The following is a 23,062-nucleotide window of genomic DNA, read 5'->3' on the forward strand; positions in this document are numbered from 1 at the left end:
TGTACTGGCCATGACAACAGCATTTCTCTTGCAGCCATTTATTCGATTAACTAACACTTGATGAGAACACACCATGATATGAGAGTAAATGGCTAGATTCCTGCCTTGAAAGGTGACATCATCCAAAGGGGTGTAAAATTCATGGACAAACCCACTGGTTGCAGGAGAACTTGCTGCTTCCTGAGAGGAGTACACAGGTGCCATGTGATGTGTCCAGCCAGAATGCCCTGAAGACAGTTCTGTGAAGGAAGAGGTGATGCCCTTTATCTTGAGGGTTGGCTACTTTTAGCAAAGGGACACAGCACAAGGGTCTTATGAGGGGAACAAAGACACGGAAAGGAGAAACCGCAGGGTGTAGTCTAGAAAGAGGGGCTACTCCAGTTTAGTTAAGAATTGGTATTTCAGAATTATCAGTCCCCGTGTTTGGACTTCCCTGGTGACTCAGATGGTAAAGAATCTTCCTGCAATGAAGGAGATCTGGGTTCAATCCCTGGGTCAGGAAGAACCCCTGGAGAAGGGAATGGCAACCCACTCCAGTATTCTTGCCTGGAAAATCCCATGGACAAAGGAACCTGTGGGCTACCATCCATGGGGTCGCAAAGAGTTGGACACGACTGAGCGACTAATGCTTCATGATGGGACAGGTGGAGAGAGAGAGATGGCACCTGCCTGCTCAGGGCCATGCTCCAGGAAGCCTGAAAGGCTCCAGTCCAGGCAGGCAGAGGGGACCCAGTGCTGACCTCTGGTCTGAGTCCTGTTTCAGCAACCTGCTAATTATGTGGCCCTTGGTCATTCATGTGTCTCAGAACAGCTATAAGAAGGGGCTGGTAATCACTGTCTTGCTCCCTTATGGGGCAACTGTCAGCACAACATAAATGTGAGAGGCTATTATCTCCTCCACCTCCAGGCCTAACTATATATTCACCCATCTTAGATCGTTGTCCCAGGCTTAGAGGAGTTTCCCTTCTTCCTTTTGTTGTTGGAGCGGCCCTCATGCCTCCTCCTTGGTTTCATCCACGATCTCCCATATTTCTAGTATTTTATATTTCCCTCTCTCTCTCCTGAGTGTTTCTTCTCTGTCTCCAAACAATCTCAGATCTTAAAAAAATAAAGATCCTTCCTTGGATCCTCCATATCTCCCAAGAACACCATCCATTTTCCTTTTATTCACCAAACTTCTTAAAAAAAATAGACTACTTTCTCATCTCCTACCCAATGTTAACTAAGTCCACTCCAATACCCATTTAAGAGTGGGCCTCAAAACCCTCCTACACTGTTGGTGTAGCCAAGATATGGAAGCAACCTAAATATCCATCAACAGATGAATGGATAAAGAAGATGTGATATAGACACACAATGGAATATTGTTGTTCAGTTGTTGTGTCCAACTCTTTGTGACCCCATGGACTGCAGCACACCAGGCTTCCTTATTCTTCACTATCTCCTGGAGTTTGCTCAAATTCATGTCCATTGAGTTGGGAAAGCTATCTAACCATCTCATCCTCTGCTCTTCTCTTCTCCTTTTGCAGACTTCCATCTTTCCCAGCATCAGGGTCTTTTCCAATGAGTCAACTCTTCACAGCATGTGGTCAAAGTATTCAGCTTCAGCATCAGTCCTTCCAAAGAGTATTTAGGGTTGATTTCCTTTAGGATTGACTAGTTTTATCTCCTTGCAGTCCAAGGGACATATACACAATGGAATATTAAACAGCCATTAAAAAAGAATGGAAGGACTTCCCTGGTGGTCCAGTGGCTAAGAAGACTGCAGTTCCACTGCAGGGGAATGCATAAGAATCTGAAATACGTACATAACTGAATCACTTTGTTGTATGCTTGAAACATTGTAAATCAGCTCTACTTCAATTAAATTTTTTTTTTAAAGTAGGCTCTGAAAGACTGCAATGCCTACATTTAGGGGCTTCATTCTCTTCTCATCTTGCCTGGTTTAACCTGTCCTGGTGAAATGTTTATGTTCCAGCTTCCTCCACCCCACCCTTTCCTTTTCCTTCTCCTCCCTTCTTAGGGTTGGGGGGGTCCCTCAGATTCTGCTGAGTTTGGGCTTTTTTCTCACTCAGCATACTCTCCTGGAACACTTGGTTAACCTCATGGATTCAACAGTCCCCTTGCAGATAAGCACAAATACCTTTAATTCTGGCTTTCCCTCCCTTCATCCAATCCGATGGTTTCCAATTGACCTGTCAAAGCATCACAGACTCCTCAGGCTCAGCTTGTGTAAAGCGGAGGCCCACTTTTCCTCTCTTATAACTGTTCTTTCTCTGTTGTTCCATATACATTTTTTTTAATGGTCCCACGATCATTTAGGTCATTGCCTGGAAAATTCCATGGACAGAGGAGGCTGGTGGGCTACAGTCCATGGGGTCACAAAGAGTCTGACTCAACTGAGTGACTGAGCATGAACACCAGAGCCTAATGTTTTGACTCCTCCAACTTCTATGCATCATATTTTAAAGCAAACACCAAATCCAATGAATTAACCCTTGCAATGTCCCTGAAATCATCCACTGCCCTTTCACTCTTATCACCACTATTGAAAAGGGTTCCTTTTTTTTTTCTTGACTAGGCTGTTATAATAGTTTTTCAATTGGTCTTTCAGATACCACTCTTTATAAATCAAAATGATCTTTATATTCCTGATGGTTCTCTCGCTAAAGACAGATTCAGTCATGCTAAAAAACAATTCCCACTGTTTGCAGAGTGAAGTCACAATTCTTTCTCTCTCTTTTTAAATTTGCAGTTTTACTAAGGTATAATTGACAAATAAAATTGTAAGATATTCATGGTGTTTTGATATATGTATACCTTGAAAGGTACAATTCTTTATCATGGCATTTGAAATGCATTACAATCCAGCTCCATATTGTCTCCAAAATTAATCTCACACTGCTCTTCTGCATTCTCTATTAGTAAAATAGAGAATGGACCTACTAAAGGTCCAGCCTGAACGTTCTCTTCCCAATACCCCAACCAGAATTAAGCTGCCTTTTCTTTGTCCTCAGAGGGTACATATTTCAAACTGTTCTTAGAGTCACCATTATCACACTGAATTGTAATGATGCCTCTGTCTCTTCTAATAGATTGTAAGCTCCAGCGTACCTCTTGCTGTATAATAAATGACAACCAGATTCAATGACTTAAAACAGCAGATGTTTCTTATTTCACAGTTGCTGTGTGTCAGGAATTTGGGTGTGGCTACCTTGCTGGTTTTGGCTAGGGGTATCTCATGAAGTTGCAGTCAAGAGGTCAGCCAGGGCTGCAGTCATCTGAAGGCTTGATCAGAGCTGGACAATTTGCTTCCAAGAGGGCTCATGCAGAAGCTTGGCAAGTTAGCACTGGTTGTTGGCTGGAGTCCATTGAGACTTCTCCAAAAACTGCTTGAGTATCCACACAACATGGCCGCCCTCTCCCCCCCACCCCACCCCGCACCGCCAGAGCAAGTGATCCAGGACAAGAATGAAAGAAGAAAACCAAAATGCCTTTATGACCATCACTTATTCTGTTTGTTAAAAGCGAGCCACCAAATCCAGCCTGCACTCAAGGGGGAGAGGGGAATTAATCATTATCTCTTGTCGGGAGAAATACCAAAGAACTTGAGGACATATTTTAAAATCACAAATAAGCATTGTCCTATCTCTCTGTCTTCAGTAACTAGCACAGTTTCTGGCACTTGGTAGGTGCTCAGTAGATGTTTCTAGTGGAATAATGCGTGAAGGGGGGAGATATTGGAGTCATTGTATCATGAGTGATTAGTGTGGCCCAGGTGAAGAATGGTGGAGGTGACAGTTGGTGGGAGAGATTCTGAGGTAAGAATTCATGGAATTCCATGACTGGTTGCATGAAAAAGGTTGGGAAGAGATCCATTTGGGGTTGAAGGTGGTCTTGAAACTAGGACTTAGAGATGGTTGTGACAGTTGAAGTAGGCATCTAGGACTTCCTTCTTGGGGTTTCAAAGGTAATGACATATAAATCATACAGCTAAACTTAAGCCCCAAGTCTAGTTGTTCAATTATATTTGGAAAAGTCTGGAGTTGGCAGTCATCAATTTGAGCCGGAAGTCATCCCCTATATATCATGTTTCTCATTTATAAATGTGGAGGTTATAGTACCTAACTGCGTACCAGAACTTTCCAACTAAACTCTTGGGAATATTAAAAGGTTGGCAACATCTCATCTTTTGCAAGAAATTCCTATACCACAGCATCCTCTAGAAATGGTCATGTTTAAACACAAGGGAACTATCAGATTGAACCATATGAAATGTTGGCATTCCAGTTTTGACTTATAAAGAAATCAGTCCCATAGGGTTCAACCTAATAGATATATGTGTGCAGTTTGAAGATTTGAAAACCTCTTCACAGATGGAAATGGCAACCCACTCCAGTATTCTTGCCTGGAGAAGTCCATGGACAGAGGAGCCTGGTAGGCTGTAGTCCATAGGATCGCAAAGAGTCAGACATGACTGAGTGACTTCACTTCACTTCACTTCAGTTCACAGATGGAAAATTGAGATGTTCCAGAGTTCTGGATCTTTCTATTCCTGAGACTGAGGGCCAACTACAAGAAAGGTCAGTCTTGAAGTTAAATTAGGTTTAGCCCAATACAGGCATTACTTTCTCATTTCCTTAAGTCAGATAAAGGAATTAAAGAACAAAGACTAACTACTGGATTCAAGAAACTTAAGATGGAAAACTTATCTTGGAACTCCAGCTAAGTCCAGATTCAACCCCATTTCCTACACTGTGCCGTTTCTAAGTAATTGTATTTACTTAGAAGTGAAATAGCTGAGGACCTAATAAAAAAGGAACTAGGAATTAAATAGTTCTTTGTTCATTTTTGTATTTTTGTACATCTGGAAAGTGATTAGTTGACTCCTTCATTACTGGTAGGAATAAATCCAATATTTACCGATATAAATTAATTTATGAAAAATACCTTTTGTCCTTTTCAGGAGTACTTCTAAACCTTAATACTGAATAGAAACTTTCAATGTGAAAGTTCTTTCTTTTCTTCTTCAGTGTTTATTCTTCCACTTTTTCAGATTAGTACCGAAGATATTTGGGTAAAAGGTGTGATCTCAAATGTCAATGGAGCAAAACTGCACGAATCCATCCATTCCCCTCTTTGGAAAGCAAACTCCCCGAGGGCAAGGTCTTTGCCGCATATTCCGAGCATTCTGAACCGTGTCTAACGCTCTCTAGCTCTCAACAAACACTTGGTTATCCGTCCATTCATAATCATCGGTGCAGGGCGCGGGCCATCAAGGAAACCGGCCTGCAGCTTTTCCTTCCTGCGCCCAACCTGCGCAGCTCGCAGCCCCCCAGGGTCAGAGCTCGCACCCCCGGAAGAACCCTGGAGGCGCGGCCCACCTCTCGGCGGCCCTGCGGCCCTTCCCTTCCCGTGGAGGAAGGAGCGGTAGCCGAGGAGAAAGGGAAACCCGGGCCCACTTCCTGTCCGGGACAGGGCCGGGCGTCCGCGAGCCCCTCGGCTGGAAACTGCCGATTCGCAGCACAGGAGAAGGGAGTGGGGTGCGGGAGCCGGGCAAGAAGGACCTGGCCGCGGGAACCGCCCCCACCGGCCCCGGCCCCGCCCCCGGCCCCGCCCCCCGCGCGCGTCCCCGGCGGCGGCGCGAGGGTTAAGCGCGCTGGGGGCGGGGCCCAAGCGAGCCGGGCGCGCGGATTGAGGGCCGCGGGCGGCGAGGGGGCTGCGCCGGGGGCGGTTCCGGGCGGCGGGGGCGGGGGCTGGCGGAGGAAGGGGGCGGGCCCCAGAAGTTGTTGGGCGCTGGGCCGGCGGCGGGAGGGCGAGCGGGCGGGCGGCGGGCCGGCGGGTGGAGTGGGGCCGGGGCTCGAGAAGTTTGCACGGCGGCTTCAGAGCGCCGGGTGCGGGCCCCGCCGGCCGTGCGCGCCCGCTGCCATGGCTTTCCGCCGGAGGACGAAAAGTTACCCGCTCTTCAGCCAGGAGTTCGTCATCCACAACCATGCGGACATCGGCTTCTGCCTGGTGCTCTGCGTCCTCATCGGGCTTATGTTCGAGGTGAGCGACATCGGGGCGGGGAGCGTCCCTCTCGCGCGCCGCTCGGCGTCCCCCTACGGGTCCCCCTGGGTCTGCGTCTGCGCCCGGGCGCCGGGCCGCCGTGTCGGTCCCCCGCATTCCCCCGGCTTTGTGCACCGTGCGCCCCTCGGCCTCCTAGTCAGCCCAGACGCCGCCGCCAGCTCCGCGTTGTGCCCGCCAGCCCTGCCGCCCCCTTGGGTACCCACTGGACCCTTGCAGCTCTCTCTGCAGCCCCGACTCCTAACCCTGGCCTCGAACCGACGCGGCGCTGCCACCCTGGCCCGCCCAGCGGAGGTTTCTTTCTGGTGTCCAGGAGCCAAGCCCGGAGACTCCCAGACCCGCAGGCGTTGCACAACTCCCCCTTCCTAGCCCTAGCTGCCAGCTCCTCTGGGCTTTTCCAGTGGGAGGAACCCCGGCCCATTTCCACTTCCCACCTGATTTTCGGGGTCTTTTGCATCCTCAACTCTGGGCCACAGTGGGGGTGTTCGGGGTTCGGCCCTAGCTCCATCCCAGCAGTGCCTTTTGCGGTCCTCCTGACACCACTCTTTTTTTTTTTTGCTCTTGCCCCAAAGGCCAGTTTTCATATACCCTGTGAACATAACGTTCTGTGAACCGTTCCTTGACTCCATCTGTGGTGGATCTAGAGCTTCTCCCTGTGACAGGAGCAAGGTGAAGGCGGGGCATACCCTCTGCTTTTAGGAGAAAGGTGATTCTGCCATAACTGTGGGGGTAGGGGACAGCTGGGGCAGGCCTCATAGAGAACCGACTTAACTCCAATGGGGTCGGAAGCCAAGGGGGCTGATGGGAAGACTCCCTGCTCGGGACAGCCAGGAAAATGTGATAGTCACAAGCAGGGAAAACTGGCAAACAGCGGAGGACTCGCCCTGGTCTGCCTTGTCTCAAGGTGAGTGCCGCTTGGCCGGCAGCTTATCTGCATCTCAGGAATGGGCTGGGAAGCTGTAGCCATCTATCAGTTGCCTTGGATATGGAGGACTCCTGGTGTGGCTAATTTCCTCTTCCATGTCCCTCTGTATCTGGGTTCCCTATCTCCTCTCTCAGGATCACGAGGGCCCTGCTAGGCAGGGAAGCTGCCCTCAATGTGGGGACGTTCTTGTGGTGGCTGAGCCAGGGTTGGATGGGTGCACGTGTCCTTGGCTGGGCTTCAGGGTCCGTGGGAAGTAACTGGAGACGACTATTGGGGTCTGCAGGCTGAGTACTTCCCTCAACCCCCACAACTCTCATGGTATGTCCGCGGCTAGGGCTTTGTCAGGCCAGGGTCATCTCCTGTGCTGCCATCTCTGCTTGGTCACTAATCTGATGAAACTAAAAAAAAAAACAACAAAAACAGCTGCAGCCTCAGTTTCCCCATCAGCACAGATTAGTAAAAACCTGTCTTTCTCACGGGGCTTATTGTGAGGTTTAATTGAGATCGTGTGAGCAGCAAACGCAGTAACAGCTTCTACCAATATAAAAGCAAGTCGTTTGCGCCCGAACCTTTATTGTTGGCCATAAAAATAGCCTATGGGGTAGGGAATTTGTTTGCTCCAGCAGATGCCCTCAGTATCTCCTGGCTGTCCTTCATTCTGAGAGGCCTCCCAATGCCTTGTCACCAGTCTTGGAGGGTGTGGTCGGAGAGAAGCACGTGACAACTGTAGCACTCAGCCACATGCTCGCTCTGCAGCCTGGGGGGCCTCTGCTGTGTCTCTGGCGTTCATTAAGGGTGGTGACTCTACCTGCTTTGTCTTTGCTCCAAAAGAGCTTCCGAGCATTTGAGCTCCGGATACCTCCTTCCTTCGCCGCCTGTGGTCTTGGTGGAAAGTCCTGTTGGTTAAACCTGGCCGCCTATGGGAGGGAGAAAGCGCCGGGAGTCCTTAATCCCCTACGTGAAGAGGAGGAAGGAAGGCCCAGGGTGGGAAAAAAACAGCGAAAAGACTGCCCTGCTCGCCTCCCCATCTTGGGATCGGACTGGGAAGTGTGGAAAGGGTCATGGCATGAAATGCCATCCCACCACCCCCTTCCAGTAGAGCTTTAGTCCCCACGGCATCCATGCCTTCAGGCAGGTTGTCTCCTGGGAAAGATGCACTGAGGTGTAATGTGGGTCAGTGTGGGCTGGCCTGGGAGGAGGAGGGCCGTGCCCCAACCTCCCGTATGAAGCATGTGTGTTCTGCTGTGCTAGGCACACAGAAGGTCCTCATCATATTTACCAGCTGACGCTCCACAGAGATAGGTATATGGGGAGACTCAGGTTTCTAGAACTACCAAATGAGAGCGGAAACAACTCACTGTGTTCTGGGGACCTCCGAGAAACACATGTGGGCGTCCTCATAGCTAGGGGAGACCATCAGGGGACTTACTGCTGTCACTTGGGGCCATTTGGGCCCTCCCTTGGAGGGGTGCTCTGCCTGTGTGTATAGGTAGGGATGTGGGTCTGGGTGTGGGGGCGGGCCAGCACTTAACCACATTTTTCTTAAGAGTGAAGACGGGAGGAGATGGAAAGGGGAGGGGGAGGCAGGGCGAAGGGACTGCCGGCTTTTGGGTTTCTAACTTGGGGCAGGGCTAGGATGCCTTCATTCAGAAGCTGATTCAGGAAAACTCAATTATAATTCTTCCCACAAAGAGCGAGTATCCTGGCCACTCCCTCCTCTGGGGTCCCCTGCCCAGCTTCGGCCAATGAGTTGAGGCCCTCTCCCCCCACCCTAGCAGCCACGGTCCTTGCATCCTAACTGGTCTCCACCTCTTCTTGTGCCTCGCCCCTTCCCCAACTCACTGGTCAGCTCACCAGCATTCAGAAGGGCTTTCGTTCCCCAGCAGGGACCTCAGGACCTTAGTTCTGTCCCCTGGGAGATGCTGACTCCAAGTTCCTTCCCTTGGGATCGCTTCCTTTGGGAACATGTGTGAAAGGGTTCCCCTCCCACCCCCATCTGGCTCAGTTTTGAACCTTCCTGAGATTCCTTCTCCCATTTTTGAGGCTGGGGTGGGGGGGACAGGCTCTTCCCCCTCGAGCCCAGGTTTTCTTTCCATCCTGCGGGCTGTTTGGAATAGAGCTGTTCTGTGCAGTCTCGGCACTCGGCTAAAAAATGTCAGGAATGTGGAGCTTTATTCCCCCCCCCTCCTTCCCTTCCAGCTCTCTCTTTCTTGACTCTGCTGGGGAGAGATGGTGCAAGGGGGGCTTTCTGCTCCACACTCTGGGTCCTTCAGGACTGTCTTAGGTGGAGTCCGGCCCCAGCGGCCTTCAGGGTGTGGGCAGCCAGTGGGGTGTGTGTCCGATTTGAAAGCCGCATTCCCTCCCCTTTCCCTTCCCTTTCCAGTGTCCTGTTCTTTCGGTGCCACGTTTCAGACCAAATTGGGCTGGGGAAGAGGGAGGAAAAGGCGCTCATTAGCAATCGGAGAATGAGAACAAGGGGGTGCACATCCAGCGGAGACGAAGCCACTTGTATATTACCTCTGAAGTCATTTCGAGACAGAAACTTTTGTTTGTTGCCCAAGCTGATTTGCAAGCGCTGCTGGTCTGCAGCATGGAAATGGTTCTGAAATTCTGGGCCCATCATTTGGAGGTTGGGTTTCTGTTTTGGTCCATGATGACTTTAAGAAATTCTGACTCAGAACTTCGAGGGCAGTGGCTGGCTTTTGCCTTCTAATTGTTTTGGAGACAGATGTAGTAGGGCCACCTTTCCCCCAGGAACCACCTTCTTCCTGGTTGCTGACTGGTTGCCACGGTCAGCTTGTCAGGATGATGTGTTTGCAGCGTATACAGTGGGAGCCGGTTGTGTTACAACCTAGCAGGACACAGGTCCCGTGGCACCGGTCCACATCCTGCCAGGCGTCCCTGTAGGCACCGCAGCCCGAAGTGAGGCTGCCGGTCCTGCCCCTTGGCATTCATGAGTCCCCTAAGACAGTTCTGCCTCCATTCTGTTAAGACGAAGAGCTGTGTATACAGCACAGATGTTCATCCATGGGCATATGTCGCCTCTCTTTGACTAACTCCTAATGTGCTTTTGAAGACGTTCCTCTGCCAGCTTGTATAGTTCCTGACTTACGCGTCTTCCTCTCCTGCCTCTGACGTGGCCCATCAGTGGTGTTCTAAAGAAATGAGTCAGGGGAAGCCGAGAAGGGCTGTCCCTGGGGTGCCCTTGTTCTGTGATTGGATTTCTATCCACATTTCAGTGATCTGAATAATAGAACAGAGATTTGGAGCTGCTGTTCCTACTGGCCCACCTAAAGTGTCAAACCCTCTCCTGTGGGATGTAAGGGTACCTCAGTGATCCCTACTTATTCCCTTGGCAAAAATGTGACGGCCAGAAAGGCTGTGTTGATCAATGAGTGAGTTTTTAACTCTCACCACAGGATAATGTATAAATGTCTCGCACTGGGCCTGGCATGCAGGCACTCAATTGATGGTCTCAGCAACCACGCTGGTGGCTTCTGTTACTGGTGTCCCAGTTGGGCATGTGAGCACACGTTCCGCCATCACGCTGGTCCCGATTTCCGTTTAGATATGACCTGTTTTTCCGTGAGACCTTTCCCCCGAGTTCTCCAGTGCCAGCGGTCTGCCCCAAAGGGGACAATCATAATACCCTAGGTGCCTCTTTCCCTGGAGAACATCAGTTCTGTCTCTCCCATCCATCTTATTGAAAGGTGGGCCAGGGGGTGCTAGAGGGTCTCAGATGTGTGGCTGTCAGCTGCCCTGCCAGCCCTGTCCTTGCCACTTCCCTCTCGCCTGCTCTGTCTGCACCCTCAGCTGCTGCTTCTTGGGAGCACTGTCCAGTCTGGTCACAACAGAGCGCCTTAGTCCTGCCTGTTTGCAGAGCCCCACGTGTTGCTATGGAGAAAACTTCAGTCTGGCAGGCATGAGCTCCTTTTTTGATCCGCTTCATCGTGGGCAGGGGCCCCAGAAATCACTCTATGGCAGATGTATCCCCCGTTCCCACCCTGATAAATGCCTAAGCTGAAGGGTTGATAAGAGGGGATTAGAGTTCCCAAACTACAGAAGTGCTTTCTAATCAACCAGAGTGCTTTTAGCAGGCCGTGGTGGGAAACTTCACTGATAGGATCTCATAACCTTTTTATCCGGCTCTGTGTATCTGGTGTCCATTGGTACCTAATGGTTAAAGAAAAGAGAGTTAAAAAAAAGGGTGGGGGGGTAGAGAAAACAGTAAAGCTACCACCACGGCTCCTGACAAAGCCCTTCTCAGCCTTTATCTCACATACAGCCTTGACTTGCTCTCTCTCGTCTCAGGTGTCCCGGGTGGAAAGAAACCCAGCCTAGCTTACTCACAGCTGGTTAATGTTGGGGGTTGACTGTGAGGTTTAAAGAGCTTCACAAGCGGGTCTCCTGGACCGTGCAGGTTCGTGTAGCTTTCCTGCACGAAGGAACGGAGCCCGATCATCATGAGTGGGGGCCTGGGAGGCCCCTGGAGGGAATTTGGGGACATGCAGGGTTAGGTGAGGTGCCGCTCTGTGGCTCTCCGCCCGAGCCACGTTGCCTCTCGACGGCTTCCCTCATCTGTCTCGAGGGGTTGGCAGCAGTCTCCATCTGTGAAATGCTTTACTGGCCTCACCCTGTAATCTGGATGGTTTATGGGGGTTGTCATACCATCCAGAGCCTGGCTTCTAGAGCAGAGACTTGGCCAAGGACCATCCTCTCTGAGTCGGAGCCAAGACAAGAAGTCAGCCCCGTCTGGCTCACACTTAGAGATCAGCCCTGATGCTTCCACAAATGGGGCGTCTACGGAATGTGGCCAAGGGCTGCTTTATTTTTCTTTGTCTGAGTGGAATCCGTTTATTACCTGGAAGTAATGTCTGGGGGTCATTGTTCCACTTGGAGACTTTTCTTCCTGGAACAGTCATTGCAATTTGTGTATCCCTGATAGAGACTCCAGAGAGTGACCCGAAAATGGGTGTCACATGTGACCAAGGGTGAGTGTGCAGAAGCTTTACCTCCTATTAAAGTCACTGCCTGCTCTTGGCCCACATCTGTGTGAGAATCGGTGCCTCTGGCGGTGACATCTTCATTGCCCTTTTCATCAAGTTAATATCATGGTCATTGCTCAAGGGCACAGCTTCGCTTCATGTTTTACAAGCCCAGGGGCTAAAGGAAAACCTAGATATCATCTACTACGTTCATAGAAGAAGAAAACAAGACCCCAGTGGTTGAGTGATTGGCCCAGGACGATTGAGTGAATTTCTGGCAAACTCGGGGCTTGAACCCACATCATCTGACTCGGGTCCAGTGCGTTTTTACACATGTGCTCACTGGCTTTCCAGACACTGCATTTGAATGCAACTGTGTGTGCAGAAGCCTTGAGGCTGATAGATCCTTTCTGAGTGTGCTCTGTGCATTTATATGGCGGCTCTTTGCTGAGTGAGTGCCTGCTGTGAGCCTGTGTGGAGTTCTGGGGACGCATGTGAACACGGTGAGGTCCCTCTCTCCAAGAAGGTCATGATGTGGTAGCTTGAAGCTGATAGACTGTTTTGCAAATAGAAGTAAGGTCTTGAATTTGATGAAAGCAGCAACTGCAACTTAGAGTTACAGATGGCTGGACCTCACCCTCAAGCCATTGCCACTGGTGGAAGAGGGGATTTATTGAATAGCGCCCCAACACCCTGAGCAGAGGACAAGTGTGGCGGTGACTCCTGGGCATCGTGTATGACGCAGCCTCGTGGGTGAGTGAACTGACCGAAGGCGGGCCGTGTGTTTGTCTGAGTGCATGCCTCTGCAGAGGCCTTCATTGGTTGGAACTTTGATTGAGGTTTGAAGAACTCCTCCATATGGTTTCTTAATATTTTCAACATCAAACCCCAACATGATTTGAGTTGGTAGGGGTGAGAAGGACGTCATCCCCGGAGCCTCAGTTGTCCTGCCTCTGAAGAGGGTTTCTTTTCCTTTTTTGGCTGCACTGGGTTTTTGTCACTGCCCTCAGACTTTGTCTGGTGGCGAGCAGGGGCTACTCTCTCGTCGTGATGCGCAGGCTTCTTCTTGCAGTGGGTTCTATTATTGCAGAGCACGGGCTCTAGAGTGAGTGGAGTTTTAGTAGTTGCGACTCTTGGGCTCTAGGGCATGGGCTCAGTAATTGTGCTGCTTGATGGGCAAGGAGTAACTGTTGATATGGATTTTGTGACTGCTGTTTGGAAGAGGCTGACGGGGGACCTGGGAAGAGCAAGAAGAGGCCTTTGTCCTGGGCAGAATGGCCAGCGTCTGCCCTGCCCGCCCAGGTTTATCACACGGGTGCTCAGGGTGGTCCTGGGCCCTGGGCCGGAGCATGAGCGCATATTCAGTGATATGCCACATACACACACGCGCGCACACACACACACACACACACACACACCTGTGGCCTCTTTATTTCAGATCAGTGGGGTGAACCTAGGGTCTGAAGCCACCCCTAACCCCTAACCACACCCACAGCAGCATTCTTAAGGCGTTGCCGGCCAGCTGGTAGGGTCCCACTCCATCTGCAAGGCCTCTTCAGCTCCTCTGACCACGGGCATGCTTTCTGCCTCAAGATTATGAAAGCGAGTTAATTAAAGGGATGGAGAGATGTTATAAAGGAGAGGCATCAGCACTTGGTGACATCCTTCTGAAGCCTAGTTTCGAGGAGGGGTTATCCGTTACGGTTAGCATTTGAGCGGTCATAGCTGTGGACTCAGCCAGCACAGGCCTCACATGTGCCATCCAGTAGGCAGCCACACACCCAGCTATTTCAGTGTAAACTCATCAAGATGACATGAAAGGTTCAGTTGCCCAGCCACACTGGCCACATTTCGAGAAAGTTCTGTTGGACATGCTGGTCTCCGTGTAGCTTTCTGAGTATTTTGTTTTTGTGGTTTTCGTTTGTGTAGTAATGTGAAATGGGGGGTGGGAGTCTTTAAGGTGTGGTTCTGTTAGGGACGGTCAGAGGCATGAATTACGGGGTTGAGGTCATGGGCCTGGAGCCACATGACCTGAGTCTGAATTCTGGTTTTCCCTGTCCTGGCAGTGTCATCCCTGGAGATTATGTCATTGCTCCATGCCTCAGTTTCCTCACTCGTAAAATGGGGGTAACACCACGTCTGAGAGTTGTTGGGAGGATTGGAAACATCAACACAAATGAAATGTTGATACAGCCACAGCGCTTAGAAGACAGCCTGGTGCAGGGCGCGAGCTGAGCACACGTGCTCTCTTGTTCGTGTCGCGCTCGGGAGGTGTTGCAGAGATGTCTTGACTCGTGGGGCTCCCCTTGGCGGCTCCCTTGGCAGTTGGAACGCAGCTGGGAACAGGGTGTGCGGGGAGGTCAGCCCTGTGCCCTGTCCTGTGACCTCCACACCAAGTAGTCACTCAGGTCCCTGCCCAGCCGCCTGTAATCACTTCACGTACAGCTACAAGAAGCATAGGTATGTGATCCAAGGTTACAGAAGAAAGAACGAGTTCAGATGGAGCAGTGGCTGGGCCCATAGATGCCGTGGGCAGGTAGGTGGTGGCCGACAGCCTGAGACTTTCTCCTGGAGGTAATGGGGGCCTTTGAAGAGCTTTGGGAGGGCAGTGACCGAGACTCCGTCCTCTGCTCTGCTGATTCCTGGTGGGTGGGGTTGGAGGCGAGGAGTCTGATCAAAAGGCTGTGGCAGGGACCCCCAGGAGAACTCCCCTTACCTGCTAATACAATTTCAGTCTCCACCCCAACTGGGAAGCACGCCCTGGGCCCCCGCTTTCCCTGGGACCCCCACATCTGAACTTTCTGGTGTCCACTCAGAGACTCTCCCCGTCCACGCGGTGTGGCAGACACTCTGCGCCCAGGCAGTTGTGTGGGGCAGACAAGGACAGGTGGGGCTGGGACCCGCTAGGACCTGGCTGCCCCGGTGCAGACTTGCCCTTGAACGTGAGTGTTGCTCTGAGCCACTGTCTGCTGTCTTTGTGTGACCTTATCACTAAAGTGTCCTTCAGACTTACTCAGACAGTATGTTTTGCGTCTAACGTGATTTCTAATTTTTTAAGAAGTCGGGCCTCAGCCAGATGGAACATCGTCACCCTTATATTTCCCGCTACATAAGCCATGAAGGGGCTTATTTCAAGTACAGCGGCCTGACCCAGGGAAGCAGGGTTTGTTCCAGTGTCAGAGGAGGGGGAGGGTGGGGGAGCCCTGTGGGGAGGTTTCCTGGGGTTGGGAGACGGGGGTTGACTGGGGAGGGAGGAGGGAACGGTCCTGTGCACAGATTCCTTTCGTTCACAAAGTTGCTTCGCTCGCTGTACATGAGGGGCTGTCTGCGCTCCGTCCATCAGGCGGCGCTGCTGGGTGTCAGTCATCATCTTTGACACGTGTCTTCCATCTCTGTGCTGGTGCCAGGCCCCTGGAGACAAAACGAGGGGATAGGCCCCTTGTCCGACTTCTCGCACCCCAGGGGAACCCTGGGGGTCTTCTTCCCGAGGCCGTCATCATGATGATGACGATCGTGACAATGGTGATCACCCGTCATCTTAACTAAACACCCCTGCCCCCCAGTGCCTGGTGTTTACGTGGTCTGCAGCGGAGGGGAGTAACCCAAGTGCATCTGTCAGAACAGACTCCTGTGGTCACTGCCCCACGTCTGGTCTTAGTCCCACCGGCTTGACCTTCTGAGCTGCCCCGCATCCCTGCTCACCCTTACTGCTCTTCGACCTTGGCTCACGCCCTGGGCATCTCTCACCCGAACGGCGACAGTGAGTCCCAGCGTGGTCCTCGGCCTCGTGTCTGGCCTCCTCTGTGGTCCCTCCTCCGCGGATGTCCTCTGACTCAGAGCTGGGTCTGGGTCTCCCTCCCTCACAGGCCTCCAGGGGTGCCCACCTGAGGCCTGGGGAGCCCAGCGTGACGTTCCAGGTCCCCCTGGAGTCTGACCAGCCTTTGTCCTCCAAGCTCAGCCTCTCCTGCCCTGACCCCTCATCATGCTTCCTGAACATTCCTCTTTGCGGCCTCCGGCTTTGTGTCTGCACCCCTCCCCCACCCCCTCTCTCCCCATTTTGTTGACTGACTCTAGCTTCTCCCCAGACGTCACCTCCCGGGTCACCTCCCGGGTCGCACCGGCACCGCCTGCTCTGAACACTCTCCCAGCCTCTCACGGTTCACGCCTCCTCACTGCCCGCCGCGGCCTGTCTCATCTGTTCATTCCGCCCGACTCAGGTCAGGCGTGTGCTCTCTGCCAAGTGGGTCACGGATGGAAAGGTGAAGGTCCTGCGGTCACAAGGCCCGGAGTCCTCTGGGACGGGAGACGGTGTTCCAGGCAGAGAGAGGACGTGTGGGAAGGACAGAGAGGTTAGGGAGTGGGGAGTGGCTCCGTGTTGCCAGAGTCGGGGAGGTGGCTCGGGAAGGAACTTGTGGAAGATGAGTCTGCTCTGGTCTCAGGGCTGTGGACGCCCCGCGTTTGGATTTGCTCCTCGGCTTAGGGAACAGGGAGCCGTTGCTTGAGTCCATTTTAATAACACTAAAAAACATTTGTATATGCAAAGGCAAAATCTGGAAAGATCACAGCAGACTGTCAACATCGATTATGTCTCTCCTGCGTAGCTCATGGAAGACTTTACTTTTCAGTGTTATATCTTTCCCTTAATTTTTTTTTTTTTTCTAACAGTAGGTGTATGTAGCTTTTAAATTCATCTATTTCCTCCCAGTTCTGTTTTGGAAAAAATGAAGCTTGAGATAAGAATTCAATCTGAATCACTAGATATCAGTGTAGGAAATAGTGCTAGATATCAGCTTATAACTAAATGCTGAATACGCTTGTGGTTTTACCCACTGTGTAAGCCTGGAGTTGAGAAAGGTTTTAGATTCCAGCAAGGGAAGCTTCGTCAGAGAAGAGTGGGACTTGGCTGGAGCCTCAGAGGATGTGGACGTTCATGTAGCACTTTACAGTTTGTGGGGTCAAAGGACAGAGTGTGCGGAGTGCTGACCTTGTGCCAAGCACTGCAGTGAGCGCCTTCCTTGGGTCCCGTTATCCCGCCCTCCCAGCCACCCTTAGGGTGGGTACTGGGGTTGCTCTCATAATACAGATGAGAGAACTGATGTCTGCAAAGACCAGGCAGCCTAACCAGTCTTCCGTTGGCCAAGAGGCCAGAGCCAGGATCGACAGCCCACAGGTCTGACTTCAGAGCCTGAGTCCTGACTCCGTTTTAAAGAGAAGAAAACCGAGGTCAAGAGAATTCACATAACTTGCCTGAGGTCACACAGCTAGTAAATTGGGGAGCCAGGGATGCATTCAGGATATTTCAAATAATCCATCTACTCACACGGATATTTCCTGATTCGGGTTCCAGGCTGTTGGAATCCCTGGTGTGGTGACAGGAGGCTGGAAGTCTCTGGGTCAGAGGGGTACATGAACCCCTTCCTACCACGCCCCCTTCCTTGGAGATTCAGGCACCACATAAACTTATCCCAGTAGAGGAGCATCTCAGACCTACTGGCCCTCCCTTGCCAATAGGATTTAGTAACATCCACAGGTTTACCCGGGCTTCCCTGGTGCCTCAGTGGTCAGGAATCTGTCTACCAAGACACAGGAGATGAGGGTCCGATCCCTGAGTCGGGGAAGGTCCCCTGGAGGAGGGAGTGGCAGCCCACTCCAGTATTCTTGCCTGGGAAATCCCATGGACAGAGGGAGCCTGGCGGGCTACAGTCCATGGGCTCGCGTAGTTGGACACAACAGAGCAACTGAGCACACGCACACAGGTCTACTCTCTGGACTGCCGCCCTCCCATCCTGTTACGAGGAGCTGGGAGTGAAGGTGTGTGGACAGCTCTGTCTCCTGTGACCGGTGGAGTGCCAGCTCTCAGGTCTGGGGTCGGAAGGGTGTGGGGAAGAGTCTGGTTTCTTGGATGGATGTGGGGCTTTGTCTCTGACCCCTTACACATTCATTGACTCTTCCTGCTTTAGGATACCTGGAAGGACCTACTGAGTGTCCTGCTTGCCACCTCTGTGACATTTTGTTTCAGTAAATCAGGGTTCACTGTTAATTGTTACCTTATTAAACCCACCCCATACTTGTTAAACTCAAATTATTCAATGCACACAGTGCCACATTTCATACAATGAGTATTAGAAGTATCTGAGTATCACCACCTGTTATTTTTCTGTGATATGTGTTTTTTTTTAAATTGTGGTAAAATATACATAACATACTAGTTAGTATCTTACAATTTACAATTTTTAATTTTTTTAATTGAATGAAAGGTTCTTTAAATTCCATAGTCTTTTACAATTTTCAGAAGTTTCACACACATGACTTCATATAATCCCATAGCCCTTTTACCCCCCTACCCTGATATTACCATTTAAGTGTACAGTTCGGTAGCATTAAGGACATTCCCATTGTTGTACAACCATCACCATCTTTTAAATTTGTCATTGTTGTTTGTTTGTTGTTTAGTTGCTAAGTTGTGTCCGACTCTTGAGACCCCATGGACCGTAGCCTGCCACGCTCCTCTGTCCATGGGATCTCCCAGGCCAAGATACTGGAGTGGATTGCCATTTTCTCCTCCAGGGGATCTTCCCAATCTGGGGTCTCCCCGACCTGGGTCAAACCCCAGACAGATTCTTTACTGCTGAGTCACCTGGGAAGCTCAAATATTTATTGAGCCCCTGCTGATTGAAGGTCCCTGGGACCTGGAGATGGTTGAGACTCATGTGGAGGAGGGATAGGGAAACCAGTGGTTACAGTTCACTGTGGCCGCGGTCGTGAGGGGCTCTGTCTGAGCCCGATCGTTGGGGGGCTTCTGCGCCTGCGGAGGGCGCCGGTGACCACATCGTGCTGCAGGGCTCCCTCTGGCTTCCTGTTGGCTCCGTGCTGGATTTCTCACCCCATCACTTCCTGGAATGGTGGTGCCAACTCTGCTCCTCGGAGCCCCAGGGAGGATTCGGGGATGTGCCTGTGTCAGAGCCAAGTGTTCGAGCCACGTGGCTTGGGTGGGGGCCGGCGCGGGTGGGAGAAGGGCGCTACCACCCAAGCCAGCGCTCCACCGAACCCCCCATCAACAGTTTGACCAAATATAGTCTCCTTGCCCTTCCACCCAGCATGCCAAAGCTAAATAGACGGTCTTTCAGCTGTGATTAGTCCCGAGTGCCTTCGCTCCACTTTACTGCTTAAAAAAAAAAAAGACCATGGTGACGTGGCCAAAGTCCCAGACGAGGGGCATGTGTAAAACCAAACAGATCGGAGAGGCCTGGCTCCAGGGCGCAATTGGTTCTGTACATTTCCATGGAGACCTCCGGGAAGTGAAAGGCAGCCGTGGTGTTCTTGTGTGGGTTGATTAGGACGGTTCACTCCCAGGCTCTCCTCCTCCTGGAAAACAGACTGCTGGTGTGAGGCTCGGCTGCCCTTGCCATCCGGGTGGGCACCCTGTTTCCCCACGTCATGTTGCCAGGTCGTGCCAGGCTTGTAAATACCCCAGAGCATGTACAGCTTGGGAGTGCAGGCGTTGCTTTCACACTGCCTGGTTCTTTACCAGTTCCCCCACTTCACTAATTTAAGATCCTCAACTGTGCCCCACATAAGCTCAGTAAAATGGGAATGAAAATAATTTCGCTTATCTCATTGAGCTTTTTCGTGAGCTAATAATGCATGTACATAGAGCATTTTCGCAGAGCTTGATATCAAGGACTCCATCGATGTTCATTATTCATGAATACTAATTAATTCTGTGACCATCACAAGCTATCACTAGGCAGCTGCTTTTCTGTGTCTCTCATTTTCATATATATTTATATATAGTCCTGATGTATCCATGCCGCACCCGACACACCATTTGCTGCCTGGGCCACCAAGACTGCCAAGAAATGTGGAAGTGGGGTACATTTGCTGAGGTTTTCTCCATGGTGGGCTCTGAGCCCCCAGCCCATGGTTCACTGGACTCCCTCAAGTGATCAAGCCTCAGAATTACCTCTCACCTCTTCGCCTTCTCAAAGATCATATGACTTCAGACCATTGTCTCTTTCTCCCCCTAGGAAAAAAACTGTGGTCCAATGAAGTGGAGATCTGCTGCTTGAACTATGTTATACTATGGTGTGGCCTGTCATGAGCTTCTCAGGTGATAATCTGCCTGCTAGTGCAGGAGACCTGAGTTTCATCCCTGGGGCGGGAAGATGCCCTGGAGGAGGATATAGCAACCCACTCCAGTATTCTTGCCTAGAGAACCCCATTGACAGCTGTCCGTAGGGTCCCAAAGAGTCAGACACAACTTAGTGACTGAGCACACAGACGCAGCCCATCATAGCATTTTTAAAGATAATATGGTATTTGCATTTTACAAATTGTTTTTATTGAATGACTTTCTTTGCTGTTTGAATGCCACTCTTATAAACAGATTTCTTTGAGCCCTCCCACTTAGCACAGTTGATTTAATTTTTACTCTCTTTGCCCAGTGTACGTGCGAGCTTAGTCATGTCCGACTCTTTGTGACCCCATGGACTGTAACCTGCCAGGCTCCCCTGTCCATGAATAACAGAGTGGGTTGCCATTTCTTACTCCAGGGTATCTTCCTGACCCGGGGATCGAACTCATGTCTCCTGTGTCTCCTGCATTGGCAGGCAGATTCTTTACCACTGAGATACCTGGATACTGTGGTTTTTCATGATTGTAATAGAAATGCACAGACCAAATTCTGACCTTTCCCCCCAGGCAATGGTATATCCAAATATTTTGAGATGTTAGCATTTTTTAAAGTTGAGGTTGTTTCTAAATGCCTGCTAGTAAGGGATTGGTTAGATCAGTTGAAAATGGTGACATAAATCTATATGCAGGTCACAGAAGGCTGTCCATAGCATATGGGTGTGTGTTTCTTTTTAAATCAGGTTATAGAATGTAATGTCGGGAGGGGGGATCGGGATGGGGAATACGTGTAAAACCATGACTGATTCATGTCAATGTATGACAAAACCCACTACAATATTGTAAAGTAATTAGCCTCCAACTAATAAAAATAAATGGAAAAAAAAAAAGAATGTAATGTCAGTGTGGGCCTCTAAAAGCTTGGATTTGTGTTATTTTTATAAAACGACAGCGGTACGGGTAATTATCAAAATATAGTCAATGGTTTTGTTTTCTATGTGTGGCACAACTATAATTTAATTTTTTTCCATGCTTCTATCTATCATACATATATTTTTTCAATGAAATATAGTTTTGCTAAGCAGAAAAGGCACATTAAGGCTGTTATCATTTTGGAGATGGAAAGATGGAAAGTTTGGATTGGTGCAGAGCCTGTTGCTTGGAGAGCAGGAAAGATGAATGGAGAGGGGAGAATGGGGAAAGCAGCTGCAGGTGGAGTGGGAATTCGGGTGTGTTGGGTGGGGGAGCTGGAGGTGGGGGGTCCACAGAACTGCCAGGGGATGCTGTAGAGATAAGCTCAAGCCCTGGATCTTAGAGACGTCATTCCCACCTGCTGTAAGTTAGAGTTTTCTTTTCTGAAGCCTTTTCTATTTTAAAGAAAATATTTATTTATTTGGCTACTCCAGATCTTTAGTTGCAGCAAGTGGGATCTAGTGCCCCTATCAGGGATTGAACCTGAGTCCCCAGCATTGGGAGTGTAGGGTCTTAGCCACTGGACCACCAGGGAAATCTCTCTGAAGCCTTTTGAAGAGAGGTTCAGAGGGTGAAATGGGGGTGTTTCAAGCCATTCAGGGAAGCGACTACAGGCACATCAGGAAAAACGAAAGTCAGGGTGGACCAGAAGTGGAAATGGAACTTCTCAGTTTCAGTTATTAACCGAGCAAGTCACATGAATGAAAGGGCCTGTGGTGAAAATTTAAGCTTTTAAAAACAGCAATTGAAAATTTCAAGTTAAATCCTAACACTGCAGGTCATCGTGGCCCAGTGTGGGGCTGTAGAAACTGGCCACCGGCCACCGTGGGGTGAGACCCACCTGCCTTGGTTTCCCAAGCACCTCCCCACCCTTCCAGGGCTGTAGTGGGTGAACAGGTGGTGGGGGCAGGGCTGGCTGGTACTGTCTGGGGGAGGGGTTCTTTGAAGGTATGGGTCTTGACTGCTTGAAGAATCTTTGGACCCACAGCATCTTGCTCAATGCTAATAGCCTGGGGCTGCTGACTCCACTTCCCTGCCCAGGTGTGTATCCACCTGCTGTTTGTGATGGTGGCTTTTGTGCATGCTCCGTCGCTTAATTGTGTCCAACTCTTTGTGACCCGATGGACTGTAGCCCACCAAGCTCCTCTGTCCATGGGATTTCCAGGCAAATATACTATGGCCCTTTCCTCCTCCAGGGGATTTTCCCAACCCAGGTCTCGAACCTGAGTCTCCCGCGTCTCCTGCATTGGCAGGCGGTTTCTTTACCACTGAGCCACTGCATCAACACATTATTTGTTAAACCTGATTGTGCAAAGGGAAGGGTGGGAGAAGGGACAGCCTTGGGGCTTTCTGTGGTTTCCCGTCGAAAAGATACACAGGAAATGATAAATGGCAAAGCAGCGGTAACAGATTGGAAGAAAAATGGCTGATGATGACTTACTGAGTGTGTGATGTGCCCAGCTGTGTGCTGGATCGGCCCTTCTGATTGCGCTGACCCTTTCAGGAGCTCTCTTCAGTACGTCCTGTTGTCTATCCATACACAGAGCACTCTAGCAGCTCCATCAGAGTTGCTGAAGGCAGGACTGGGATTTCACACCATCCTTCTGAATTCAGAATCCAGACTCTTCACCGTCATGCTCCCCTGCATCTCAGGAAGGCACGTAGGCAGCATGGGCTTTGGGGTAAGGGAAGGAAGCAGTGTGGGCATGGACGGCAGGAGGGGGAGTCCGGGGAAGGGGAGGCCAGAGCTGGCCCTCAAAGGGAAATTGAGGCAGAGACACAAATGGAAGGTAGAACGGAGGGCTGATCTTCCAGGCAAGAGAAGTCATGCAGAGAACTGAAGAAAGCAGTTAATAGATGAAATGCTGTGGAAGTTTCTAGGCTGAGTAGGCTGGGGAAATGATAGGCTAAACAGGTTTCTTTGCTGCAGGACTTATCAGAGCCTTTAATGGAGCATAATGAGTCTTGTATACCTGCACCCCAA

At 50.6% G+C, this 23,062-nt stretch overlaps 1 protein-coding gene across 1 annotated transcript in view; it reads left to right on the top strand.

The window, feature by feature from the left end:
- The first annotated feature begins 5,783 nt into the window (after positions 1-5,783).
- The window catches only part of TRAM2 (translocation associated membrane protein 2), a 68,734-nt gene continuing 51,455 nt past the window's right edge, over positions 5,784-23,062 (top strand). The window contains exon 1 of the mRNA XM_043449291.1: positions 5,784-6,048. Within this exon, the coding sequence (XP_043305226.1) occupies positions 5,929-6,048 (120 nt within the window). The 5' untranslated portion in view covers positions 5,784-5,928. The remainder of the gene's footprint in view (positions 6,049-23,062) is intronic.

The sequence above is a fragment of the Cervus canadensis genome, chromosome 28 (genome assembly GCF_019320065.1).
Source record: "Cervus canadensis isolate Bull #8, Minnesota chromosome 28, ASM1932006v1, whole genome shotgun sequence".
NCBI classification, from domain to species: domain Eukaryota; kingdom Metazoa; phylum Chordata; class Mammalia; order Artiodactyla; family Cervidae; genus Cervus; species Cervus canadensis.